The 14,233-nt window shown below is 38.0% G+C and overlaps 1 protein-coding gene across 3 annotated transcripts in view; it reads right to left on the bottom strand.

The window, feature by feature from the left end:
• The window catches only part of Tab3 (TGF-beta activated kinase 1 (MAP3K7) binding protein 3), a 59,122-nt gene that overhangs the window by 17,733 nt on the left and 27,156 nt on the right, over nucleotides 1-14,233 (bottom strand). For 2 of the 3 annotated variants that reach the window (XM_036174766.1, XM_036174768.1), the window contains exons 3-5: nucleotides 7,700-7,894; nucleotides 2,820-4,275; nucleotides 1,645-1,805 (exon numbers count right to left, since the gene is read on the bottom strand). In XM_036174766.1, coding sequence (XP_036030659.1) covers nucleotides 1,645-1,805; nucleotides 2,820-4,275; nucleotides 7,700-7,801 — 1,719 coding nt within the window. In that variant the 5' untranslated portion in view covers nucleotides 7,802-7,894. The remainder of the gene's footprint in view (nucleotides 1-1,644; nucleotides 1,806-2,819; nucleotides 4,276-7,699; nucleotides 7,895-14,233) is intronic. The other variant, XM_036174767.1, reaches the window with a different exon arrangement.

Here is a 14,233-nt window from a genome sequence, read left to right as displayed (position 1 = left end):
TGGGTATTTTAATTTGAAGCAGTAATTAATGCCATGCCAAAAAGTTTTCTCCTTCCAATTAAAAACAAGGGTTTATTTAGCTGGAGCTAAATACTAGGTGTTTCAAAGCAAAGCTTTAACAAAAAAATAACTACACTACAGATACCTAAATGATTACAAGTTTCCCAACTACTCTTTGCTACCTTCTCTCAACAAATGAGCCAAAGAAGATTTCAAATAAAGGATATCAGAAAGATATTTGATTTACATTAACATCACTCATTTTAGTTAGCTTTGCAATTCTTCTAGTGCTTTATGTAATTAAAGGTCTCCCTGCTAACATTGCCTAAACAGAGGAATGTAGTTAATAGTGGAAAAAGTCATTAATTTATTGAGTATGCCTTTCTCAAGAATCTTCTTCCCCAAAAAGCTTCTACTAGTTCCCTCTTAACAGCAGAATAAAGTTCAAGCACCTTGACCCAGTGTTCAAGATCTTGACTCCACTCTACCTTTATACACATTAACTTCTATAAACTTGTTAGAAATTTCAGGCCTAAGCAAGGAAACTTGACTTACTGTGTCTTGAAAGTAAGACTGTCTTCACTTCAAGCTTTAAGTACCTTATATTCTTTTCCTTCAAGAATAACTTCCCCTTTCCTCTCTGTCTATATAATGCAGGGCAAACTCTCCAAGAAAGCAGTTGCAGCCATCTTGAGGACAAGAAGCCTCACATATATGTTCAAGAGCCAGATTACCCCAGGTTTAGAGATGGGAAGAAAATGAATACCCTTGAAGACAGAAAGGATTTACAAACATGAAGCTTTGGAAGATCATTCTAGGATGATGTAAGAAAGTGGAGATATATACTGATTATATTCATAAACTAGTTAATGTGCAATTGCCTTCATTACCTATGAGCAAATACAGCAATTACCACAGAAGTCTACTTCTTTTCACTTGAAGATTACTGAGCACCTAACATAGTACCATATTCATAAACATACACAGAAGCACCTAATGTACCATATTCATAAAAATATACAGAATATATGAATATTGAATGGTGAAAAGATCAACTGAATTACAGAAAAGGTGACATGATGAAGGAGATACACTTCATAGTTTTCAAAGTTATGTAACATCATTACAACTCAAATACATTAAGCAACAGGCTAAAACTATAAAAACTCTTTACTGATTTCATTAAGACCATTAATGGTCCACACTGAACATCTCAGTTTCTACAGTTACACACAATGAAATGACCATGCCTTAAGATATTCTACCACTAATACTTGCTCAAAATTTCAAAACTAGTGTTTATTTAAACTCATTTGAAACACTTAGAAAAATATACAGCCTACGCTCAGAAGAGAAATTTATGAATCCTTTTGTTATCATATATTCTTGCAATAAATTCTATACTCTTAACTATAAGTGTTAGTCTTTGAAAATAATCATAAGCAAGTGCAAGTATGAAAAAGCATTGAATTATTCTAACAAGAGCTGCTGGGGGCAAATCTCTTGCATTCATTTTGTTGTTGTTGTTGTCATCTTTTTTTGTTTTATAATTCAGCCAGGAATTGAACTTGAAAGAGAGACAAATGGCTTCAACAGAGACTGTCCCTATCTTCCCATCATTATGTATTGAAACAGATCACTTACCGTGGGGATTGCAGTAGTACAACTGACCCTTCTGAGCCGTCTCTGCATCAGGTCATGCTCCATACTGTTAACTTCAGCCTTCAAGCGGTCTAGCTCCTCTTTTTCAAGTTTCAATTGTTTTGCTAACCTCTCCATCCTTGCTCGCTGATGTAACAGCAAGGCTATAGCATTACAGATAAAGTCAATGCAGAAAATAACACCAGACAAATAACAGGAGAACTTCTAAATACACTGCTAATCGACAGAAGACTCATCTGATCTGGGCATCAACATTTTCTCTTAAGGTCTTAGTAGTCCTACCACCTAAAACTGGCATCATCTGTCCATACCTCTGGTTCTGTCACATTTTGTTTTCCTGAGAGCCTCTTCATCTATACTTGTGTGTGTGTGTGTGTGTGTGTGTGTGTGTGTGTGTGTGTGTTAAAATGCTGAAGGTCAGCAAAATGGCTAACTAAGCAGGTAAACACACTTTCATGCAGCCATGGGTTCCATCTCCAGATTCCACAAGGTGGCAGGAGAGAACTGAATGCTAAGAATGGTCCTCTGACCTCCACACAGCAGGCCCACACTTGCTTGCTTGCGCGCGTACGTGTACGTACACACACACACACACACACACACACACACACACAGTCTTAACATCAGGCATTCTGAATCACAATTATAATGAGTTCCCTCCTTAAATATTGAAAGAATGCTAAACTCTCATATATTCTGATAATCTGAAACTCTGAATAGACTTTTTAACTTCAATTTCCCTAGACAATACAAACTTTCTTCATTATCCCACTTCTTATATCATCACTTATAAATATCATTATGTCCTTCCAAGTCTGTTTAGAAGACTCAAATTCTTTGATTTGATAAACCATAGTCTAAGATGTATGTATCTTTTTTCACAATAGTCATTGTATTTGTCTATATTTTTCCCAAAGAATATCCCCCAATAAAGTCTTATTAGGTTACAAGGTTACAATGATCATACTTGCAGCTTCTTATTTTAAAATAGCCAATAGATGACTCTGAAACAGCAACTTTACTCTAGGTAATGCTACTACTCAATGTTTACTATATACTAAGCATTTAATTGAAAGTAAATAGCCAATAGTGCTTTATTTCCAATCAATTACTACATATTGACTATAAGCATTCAATTTCATCAGTCTAAAGTTTACCTTGTGTATAGGCATAGTCATCTGATCCAGAACTAGAACTCCGCTGATACTTGTGGTTTCCCTTTTCTCCCCCGGAGCCTGGTATCACTGAAATGGGTTGAATAGGTTCTGGTGCTGCAGAACGTTCTTCTTGGTCCACTAAATTTAAAAGGTTTTCAGTTGTTGCTCGGCCTACAGTAATTTTAAAAACTGTAGTTGGGTTTGGTATCACCCGAGGAGATGGTGATGGAGCACATGAGGGTCCAGTTGGCTGTGTATATGTAATATACACAGGATTAACACTAAATGGAGGTTTTGGTTGACTAGATATCCCTCTTGAAGGGGAACTTGAAGGTGGCGTGGTGGCTGTATACAGTGAGTGCTGGTTCCTTGGAGATGGTTGATTACTGATGGGCGAAGGACTTCTAGTTATTGCTGTCCCATGTCTTTGAGAAGGTTCAACTGTAATTTCTATCTTCTTCATGGAACCTTTGGGTAGGCTAGATGCTGGGTAAGGGAGATAAGCTACTGAATGACTCCCCTGTGTCTGATAACTAGGAGGTCCTTGTTGATACAGGTGGGGTGGAGTAGTCGAAGGACTAGGTGGCATAAACACATGAGAGCTGGGGTGGCCCAGCTGCGAGGGTTGTACTTGATGCTGTGGAGAGCTAAAGGGTGAAGGACACTGAGAAGGGGGTGGTGAATGGTAAGCTGACTGAGGAATCTGCTGTTGTTTGGGAGAATACTGAGAAGGTTGATAGTTCTGTTGATGTGGATAAACAGGTAAAGGACGTTGGCTGTAATGAGGCACTGGGCCTTGTGTTGAGGACTGCCATGGAGAATTCTGAGGCGTCTGTCTTCCTGATGAACTCTGAGATGTCTGTCTAATATAAATAGAGCCAGGAGATCCATAGAGATTGCTTGGAATTTGTGGAAGAATCTGTAATGCTCTTGGTACAGTCTGTCCAGAAGGGAGGTTTTGGGACACTGTAACAGTAATTGGATTTGTACTATACCGAGGTATGTGCATGTAGGACGGAGGTGGCGGTGGTGAAGGCCCTTGCATAGCAGATGGATTCATTCCTGTTTGCATGGAAGATGGCTGCTGAGGTGGCTGTGAAGGAGGAGTAGCTGCACTTCTGTTCTGTTCATTCATAAAAAATGGATTATAGTTGGGAGTAGCAGCCACAACAGCTGGAGCTGAGTGTGGTTCCTGAACTAAACATATCAGCTGTTTACCTGCTGTGTGCTGAGGATCAATATGTCCATCACTTGAGCTATGTACCAGTGTTCGACCGCCATTAAGGTGAGCTCCATCTCCTGTGTGGTAGCTACTAGGAGAATGGATACCCAGGTTAATATGCAAAAGGCGATTTCTATTCATTCTATTATCTTCTGGACTATGGTATTCCATATACAAGTATTTGCTGCTCTCCTGAGAAAGGGCTCGGCAACAGGCTTCTAGATTGTTGTTATTCTATGGGAGACAATGGTACAAACAACATGGGCAAAATTAACGAAGTTTAAGAGTGGAAGTCAGTGCCACAAATACTGTCATAGATTCGATGGAGAGGAGTATTTTCATTATAAAAACCATCACAGTCATCTGCCCTACAAAAGAAATCTTAAACAATTCAAAGTATAATCACTGAGCTCACATTACTAGAACTACCACTACTACTACAGAAACGTAAAGCACCTACTAATGAACATTGGGACTCAACCCCAAGTTTTCTCATTCCAAATGCAGGACTCATTTTACACTTGTTGCAGCTCAACAACTTAAAATGTGCTACTCTCGGATTCATCACAATTGCTGTAACATCCATCATTAATGTTTAACCTGATAAAAATGAAAATAACCATCCTTTAGTTTTCAAAAAGCACCAGAATCACAAAGGGAAAAAATTCCTGAAGATTTTAAACAATAAAAATGCACAGCCTTTACTTTCCTTTTATCCAAATTTATCCCCAAATATCTTTAAAGATTTAAGCAAAATAAGTAAAATGAGCAACAGGCAAAATTCCATAGTTTGACCCATGCCTTCATTTAATAACCATATCCAGATTATATTAATGACATTCACTATACCAAATTTGTACCAGCTGAACAGCAATTTAATATACTTGGAATAGCTTTTTAGTTATGCACAAATAACAACTGTTCTTTAGACGTTCCAACAGACAAGAATCAAATGCTTAAGACATTTTAAGGGATATTGTAAAGCAATTTCCATTAAAATACAGAACTCTCAACTATTTTATTAGCATAAAACAAACATTATTTATCACCTTTGAAATAATTAAAAAATTCTTAACAAACATGACTTTCTTTGTAACTCAAAAATACATGTTATTACACATAACTGCATTTTACATGAAAATGAAAGGAAATACTTCACTTCTTCTGAGAATCAATTAAAACATTAAGTCTACCACAGGACATGTAATGCAGTGATGGTAGTGTTGAGATAAATTTAGAGTTTATCTACAGTCCCACTAACTTTTCCAGATGCAGAAAAAGAAGACTGGGAAGTGGCATGGTAAAAAAGGCACTGAACTAGTCCACTGGACAACCACTTTCAGGTCCCTGGTCTCAAGTCCCAGTGCTCTTTCTACATAGCCATTTCACAGGAAAAGATGTGTGGGCAAGAGACATTATTATGTTAGAGCTTTAAGAAGTTAATAACCACCAAACTCATAGTCAAGCAAACATTTGCAAAATGAAATCTAAGGAATTTAAAGAATATGCTTCACTGATAAGAAAAAACTATTAAGTAACTTTATTTTCCTTATACAATGTACTTAAAAAGTACTACAGAAGGAAGTACTAATTGAAGTTTAGGAATAATTAGACTGCAAAATGTTATTTTCTTGTCCTGCTTGGAAAACCATACTGAGTAAGAGTGAGAAGCTACTATTTAAACCAAATCTGAAGACTTAAGTCCAAGTGGATCAAAGACCTTAACATAAATCCACTTACACTGAATGTGATAGAAGAGAAAGTAGGAAGTAGCCTTGAACATATTGGCACAGGAGACAGCTTCCTGAATATAATACCAGTAGACAGACACTGAGATCAACAATTAATAAATGTGACCACCTGAAACTGAAAAGCTTCTGTAAGGCAAAGGACACTGTCAATAAGACAAAACTGCAGCCTACAGAATGGGAAAAGATTTTCACCAACCCCACATCTGACAGAGGGCTGATCTCTAAAATATATAAAGAACTCAAGAAACTAGACATCAAAATACTGAACAATCCAAATAAAACATGGGTACAGATTTAAACAGAATTCTCAACAAAAGAATCTCAAATGGCTGAGAAACACTTAAAGAACTGTTCAACATCCTTAACTATCAGGAAAATGCAAATCAAAACAACTCTGAAATATCATCTTACACCTGTCAGAAGGGCTAAGATAAAAAATGCTAATGACAGCCTATGTTGGAGAGGATGTAGAGCAAGGGGGAAACTCCTCTACTGCTGGTGGGATAGCAAACTTGTACAGCCACTCTAGAAATCAGTACGGCAGTTTCTCAGAAAATTAGGAGTCAATCTACCTCAAGATTCAGCTGTACCAATCTTGGGCATATACCCAAAGGATGCTCAATCATACCTCAAGGACACTTACTCAGCTGTGTTCGTAGCAGCGTTATTCCTAATAGCCAGAACCTGGAAACAACCTAGATGCCACTCAACCAAAGAATGGATAAAGAAAATGTGGTATATTTACACAATGGAGTACTACTTAGCAGTAAAATCAATGACCTCATGAAATTTGCAGGCAAATGGATGAAACTAGAAAAAAAAATCATCCTGAGTGAGGTAACCCAGACTCAGAAGGACAAACATGGTATGTACTCACACATAAGTGGATACTAGATGTAAAACAAAGGATAACCAGGCTACAATCCACAGCCCCAGAGAAGCTAAGTAACAAGGAGGACCCTAAGATGGACACATGGATCACCCTGGGAAGGAGAAATAGATGAGATCTCCTGGCTAAACTAGGGGGTGGGAATGGGGATGGGGGATAGGAATATGAGGGATCTGGTTGGTCAAGTTGGGGGTGGGACAGAGGGGGAAAGTAATGATCTTGATAGAGGGGGCCAGTTTGGGGTTAGGAAGAAACCTGGTGCCAGGGAAACTATCAAGAATCCACAATGATGACTCCAGCTAAGACTCCTATCAACAATAGACAGGGTACCTGAACTGGCCTTCTCCTGTAATCATATTGGTGACTACCCTAATTGTCATCAGAGAACCTTCATCCAGTAACTGATGGAAGCAGATGCAGAGATCTATAGCCAAGCACAGGGCCACGCTCCAGGAGTCCAGGTGAAGAGATGGGGAAGGACTGTGGGAGCAAAGGGGCTCAAGATCATGACAGGGAACCCACAGAGACAGCTGACCTGAGCTCATGGACTCTGGACCAACAGCTAGGAAGCCTGCATGGGACTCACTTAGGCCCTCTGTATGTGGGTGACAGTTGTGTAGCTTGGTCTGTTTGTGGGGCTCCTAGCAGTGGGATCAGGACCTGTCCCTGGTGCATGAGCTGGCTTTTTGAAACCTATTCTCCATGCTGGGATGCCTTACCCAACCTTGATGCAGGGGGAGGAGCTTGGTCCTACCTCTACTTGATGTGCCATGCTTTGTTGACTCCTATGGAAGCCCCTTTCTGGATGGAGGAGTGCTTATCAGTCATAAGGTAGCCCCGTTCCTCAACACAGAATTATCTACCCCACAATATCAACAGCACTCCACAACACAATGCCAACTCTAATAAGGAAAACCATACCATTACTGTACCATCATTGGCAGGAAATGTACCTGTAATGCCAACTCTAATAAGGAAAACTATACCATTACTGTACCATCATTGGCAGGAAATGTACCTGTAACATGCACTGAGATACCACACCCTCTGGAATTTCGGGAAAACGTTGTCGGAGATCATGGAGAACCTGAATATCAAGCTGTGGACTGCTTTGCGCCATGCCAGAGTAAATGTTGGTCAACTCTCTCTTAGGAAATGTATATTAACAGGACTTCCAAAAGTAAAGATCTTCCAACACCTCTGTCATTTTCTACTAAAAGAAATAAAAGTTTGGTTAAGTCTAATTCCATATTTTACCTTATTCAGACACCATCAATTTATTAAAAATCAAGAAAATTAAAATAATTATACCTAGGCCCTATGTTAGAAAACAGACAAATACAATTTATTTCTTTTGATGTAATATAGCCAATCAAATTAGTGTTTAAAAAACAAATAACAAACAAAACAGAGAACCCCAAATCTTCAGTTTCACTTTAATTCTAGAAAAAGTAAAGCAGCAGCCAGACTAAAAGCATACAGTATATTACATTGTTGTTGTTGTTGTTATTATTATTATTATTACTATTATTATGCAACAAGACTTTTTTAGCCTTGTGAAATTCTACTTATGTACAATCACTCATGTTTTTCCAAGGTCTATAATATCAATCCTCTAAGGCACAGTCATTTCTCTGATAACTAGAATAATGAAATCGAGAAATAAAGACTCGACAATCATACTATTAAGATTACTTGCACGATTTATATTCTCCCTGTACTCTGAAGACAAAAGATTTAAATTTGAAATTCATGTCAAGGAAACCTCATATCTAATGAAACAAACTGAGCAAATAGCAATGTATCAACTTTGCTTTCAAAGTGATGGTGGAGACTCATTAGCTATACCTGACTGCCACAGCTTCTGCATAGTTGTGATACCAATGAAACAAGTACTAATGATGTAGGTTGTGTGACTAGTGTGTGGAAAATCAAATTGTTCGCTAATCTTTCCTCGAACTACTCAAACTAAGCACCTAATAATAAGGTACCTACTGAAACAAATGCTTCACAAATCAAATGGTGGCATCAAAGGTCAATGAATCAGCATATTTCTTTATATTTATTATTATCATTTTTAAAAACTAGAAAAGTACAACAGTGGATACTGTACAATTTCATATTTTTGCTATGTTCAGTCACTCGATAGTCAAGGAAAACTGAAAGTAAACATCTGCATAGAACACGTAGAAGCCAAAACTTTAAGACACAGGCCTAAGCCATACACATATCAATATTCTATTTTTTGAGATTTATTTTTATGAATTTGAATGTTTTGCCTGTATGAATGTATGTACGTGCACCACATGCGTGCCTAGTGCCTGCCAAAGTCAGAAGAGGACAACATAGTCCCAAGAGCTGGAATTACAGATGATTGTTAACTACTATGTAGGTGCTGAGAACTGGATCTAGGTCCTCTGCAAGAGCAATAGGAACTCTTAACTGCTGAGCCACCTCTCTAGCTCGCTCTCTCTCTCTCTCTCTCTCTCTTCATGTACTGTGTGTGTGTGTGTGTGTGTGTGTGTGTGTGTGTGTGTGTACACACACGACCTAGTGTATGTGGAGAGGCTCCAGATGATAACTCCAGGGAAATGGTTCTTTCCTTTCACCATGTGGGTCCTGGGGATCAAACTCATGTCCTTGGGTTCTGTATTAAATACCTCTACACACTGAATCATTTAGCCACGCCACAATCTTCTTTATTATAAATTTTGTATTTAATTACTTTTGTTAGTTTATACTTTAGTGAATAATTAGAAATAAATGGTAACAGCTTTCCTACCACTGAGGGACCGCTATATTCAAAACAAATTGAAATTTTAACAAAGAACTCTGAAGCATTCAAACGCTTAAGATTACATAGTAACTCAAAAAAAAAAAATCTTTGTAAAAATTTTCTAACCATGCTTAGAAGTTTTTACAACACAAAGCCAGTACAGTTATTACAAGAAAGAAGAAAGATGAGAGTAAACTAGAACTGGTTTCGAGTGCTATAGCTAGGCTCCATCCATGTAGTTCAGAGTGCTCTGTCAGCACAAACTTTCCATTTAATTTACCACTATTATTAGCTCTCATTTACTAAACAACTATGCCCTCAAGAATACCTATAATAAGCTCCATTTTGCAAATAAGAAAATGAATTCAGAGAAGACACTTATGGCAAAATCGTAACTCAAATCCAAAACCTGCATTCTCCGTGGTTTTACACACTGTCACTAGTAGGTATCATTAACAATTCCAGTATAAATACTCAAAGATAGCTGACTTCCTCTCTTTCACTGGCTAGAAAAAAAAAAAGTGAGCTCTCAGTGGTTTGTTATCTAACTAGAAAGTTCTGTGTATGTGGGAAGATGGAGAGCGGGGAGCAAAGAAAAGAATTCTTGTACAAATCAGTTAGATTAGGGTATACAAAAGTGCAGAGCTAGAGAAGATGCCTTTTGTAAAGTAATTATTCATGTACTCTCTATTTTTATTTTATTTCTCACTAATATCTTATTCACTTTTTTCTTTTTCTATTGAAAACAGACTTTCTGTACAATCTATTCTGATCAGTTTCCCTTCCTCCAACTCCTCCCACCTCCTCACCCACGAAATCTACAACCCTTTCTTTCTCTCTCTCATTAGAAAACAGGCAACTGGAAAAAAGGAAGAAAAAAAGAGTCAAAGAAAAAGAACAAGAAACACATACACTTGCACACATAGCAATCCCATAAACACAGAAAATCAGAAACCCTAATATAAGCAAGAGACCTGAAAGGGTAAAAAAAAAAAAACCTCAACAAATTATTATAATAAAACAAAACAGCAACAACAAAATGCCAAGCATACCAGCGAGTTCATTTTATGTTGGCCATCTATTGCTGGGCACTGAGCCTGTACTTAAATGTGAGACTCCGCTGTAGAAAACAATTTTTTCCTTTGTGAGTGGTTGTTAATTGGAGATAGTTTCTTGATTAGCAATGGGGGCTTGTGTCCCCTAAATGCTGAGACTCCATCTGGCTTACTTGTACATGCCCTGTGCATGCTGCAAAGTCTCTGTGATTTCATATGTGCATCAGCCCTGTTGTGTCTAGAAGGCCTGGTTTCCTTGGTGTCTTCCATCCCCTCCTGGCTCCTCTAATCCTGCCTCCAAGGCCCAAAGGAAACCACCAAACAATTCAGGTTATTGCCAAGGCTATTGGTTGCTCTCCACAAATTTATAAAAAGGCATTACTGTTGAAGACAAAACCTACATAACTTATTGACTACAGGAAAGTTGAGCTAGTGTCTACTTAGAGCCTTCACTCCTACTGATTGGTGTTCATGGTACTAAAAGGTATTCTGCATGCTTCCAGAGGAAAAAGGTAAACACCAAACCAGCTACAAACCCTTTGTTCTGCAATGGTGAAGTGTTTGCACAATGCACTGGTGCAATAGTGGTACAAAAGTTGTAGGAGTAACCAATCACTATTTGATTGGACTTAAGGCCCACTCCATGAGATGGAACCCATGCCTGCCACTGCCCAGGTGGCCAAGAACCTGAGACTAGACAGGCCATGTGCTTAAAGAAAACCAAATACTATTGTTCTGCTAAAGAAACATAGAAATAAAATGATTCCTAACGATGTTCTGCCATACTCATAGATAAGTGTCTTGTTCAACCATGATCTCATGTATTCTTAATGCTTGCTATTATGCCTTAGAAATTTTCTTACATAAGCACTGATATAGATAACTGTTTAGTATTTTATAGTAGTACAAAACATTCAAATGTAATAATTTCCTGAAAACTATATAATATTAAAATACTTTAAAGTAATTTCCTTTAGTCCACTAAAAAGTTAAGCCAACAGATAGGATCATATGAACCAGAAGACTCTTTAGGGCTGAACACTTATCTCCTGTCACTTTGTGTGTATTCCTAAATGGGTGTGGTGTGTACATGTACACATGTGTATGGAGGCCTAAATCTGATCTCAGATGTCTTCCTTGATTGTGTTCTCTTTATTTACTGGCAGCATCTCTTGCTGAATCCAAACTCGCCCATACCAGTTACTCTAACTTGCTAGCTTGCCTCAGGAATCCCATCTCTGTCTCCTAAGTGCTGAGATTACAAGCAGCTTTTTTTTATATGGGTTCTAGAAATCCAAACTTCACATTTTTGAGGCATGGAGCCATTTCTTCAGCCCTCCTTTTTTTTTCTTTAATTTAAGACAGATTACACACCTTAGCCCAAGCTTGCCTATGACTTTCAGTGGTCTCCCTGTCTAAAACTCTCAAGTGCTGGGATCTGAAGTATATGCAACACGTGACAGCGATTCCTAGTTTCTGATGGCAAGACAAAGACTAGAGGCACAGAAATCATGCTTAACAATGACATCATAAAGAGAGTTCCTTTGATTGCAAAGCTATCTCCTTAAATCAGGAGTCCTGGCCCAGCTCCACAAGGCACAATGGGTTCTGTTACTGAACAAGCCACTGCTGCTGGGATTTCTTCTTAAAGAATTCCTCCTCCCAACCAGAGGAAGCTCTCCTGGAGCTCTGGTGAACCACAATTCCCTATAGTCTAGAAAATGATGTGGATATCTAAGTGTTTCGTTTCTATAGCCTTTTATAAGCTCAACAAAGATACAGGATGGTGTTATTATGGCTCAGTGTTCTACCTCTGCCAGAACCTTAGTTCACTTCCTAAAATAATTACACCAGAGGTTGCAAACCAATGAATGATCTGAGAGCCAAATCTAGCCTATAGATCTGCTCGGTTTGGGCTTTAGTGTTTAAAAAAAAAAAAAGTGAGCTACATTTTAAAATGGTTGACTTCACATAAAAATGTTAATATTCAACGTTTTTTGCTTCTTTGTTTGTTTTTCAAGACAGAGCCTCTCTGTGTAACAGCCTTGGCTGTCCTGGAATTCGCTTTGTAGATCAGGGTGGTCTCAAACTCACAGAGATCGACCTGCCTCTGCCTCCCGGGTACTGGGATTAAAGGTGTGCACCACCACCACATGACAACATTCAACTTTTTAAAGTCAGAGTACCTAGCAATTATAGGCATATAACTGGCCAAAGCTGAAGTATAATCCAGCACTCAATCAGAAAGACCAAATCCACTCCCAGTTCTACACTCCAGAAGCTACATATACAGAGTTGTGTCCTTGTTTCACCTATTTATATACCATCTGGATTTGTGGTACCTGAAACGCATTACAAAAACAAAATCAAGTTAGCATGTCTAACGGTACACTGTAATATTGATGCAGTAATTTGAGGAGCAGTAATTCATTCTATCAAGACCATCCCAGGACAAGAGAACTATTCAGCACTGGTCATTCCCATCAGAATTCTCAGTAGCATCAAATGACCACTAGAGAAAACTCTGGCTGACAATCTTGACTGGTGAGGCAAGAATTTCCTAGGTCTGAAGGAAAATATGCTTTGTTGCGAGAGGACTTTAAAGATTTTTTAATGAATGAATCCCTCCTTTTTCTTCTTCCTTTTTTTTTTTTTTTTTTGCAAGGCAGGTTTTTATGTAGCCCAGGTTGGTGTTGAATTCATTATGTTGCTCTGGCAAGCCTTGAACTAATGCTCCAAGCTCCATCTCCTTAATCCTGGTATCCAGGGTGTACAATAAGTCCAGCTAAGATTCCTTCATTTTTCTGACAGATGGGCCAAGTAATAAAAACAAAGTACATAATACTAGCATAATGCCTTGGAACTTTCCATCCATTTTCATGCCACACTGGAGGTTTTGATTTTAAATAAGTTATTAAATCGTATCTACATACCAAGTACAGTGCTGTCCCTTTACTTCATTTAATTCCCTCTGATGAGGGAGGTAATGATATTCACCCCTTATACACAGGGAAAAGTGAGGTGCAGAGGTGAATACATAGTGTTAGTAAGTCACAAAGGATGTAAGTTGAAGTCTATGTTCTTAGTTATTAGTTTCCTGTCCTGCTATCTGGTATGTGTCTTAACTCTTAAGGAAAATTTAAAACAAATCTTTCTTTGAAAACAGGAGTATTTGTACTAGACTGAACTTTTCACATTAAATGGCAACAGGAAGTATCCAATATTGGAGGATTTAACAACAAAAAAGACCTTCCAAGGACATAGTTCCAATTTCAGGACGTTTTGAACATGTATGCAAAAAGAGACAGGAACATGATTGTAGCTGTTTCTCAAAAAAAGATGCTCCAATAATTTCCCAAATAAGCATCCCATAGGATTCTCATTCTAGTGAAAACAAATTGCAGATAGTCACAGATTTGTGGCATATTTCATTGTATTCTCAAAATAAATGAAACCAAAATAACATTTTCATTGAAATGATCAACAAAAACATGTTCAAGTTAAATATAGCCCTAGAAACAAATGAAAGCATACTCATGTTAAATTTAATCATAAAACAGTCTGATCATTATATGTTTGTTATCTGTAACCTGTATGCTGAAATATTTACACATATGCTTATATTCCAGCCAGAAAAATCCTGAAAAGTGATTCTCAACCCCTCTGGTGGGGTCGAATTACCCTTTCACAGGGGTTGCTTAAGACCATTGGAAAACACAGA

This window comes from Onychomys torridus, chromosome X, assembly GCF_903995425.1.
Source record: "Onychomys torridus chromosome X, mOncTor1.1, whole genome shotgun sequence".
In the NCBI taxonomy this organism is placed as follows: Eukaryota; Metazoa; Chordata; class Mammalia; order Rodentia; family Cricetidae; genus Onychomys; species Onychomys torridus.
This window is presented reverse-complemented; position numbering and strand designations above follow the sequence as displayed.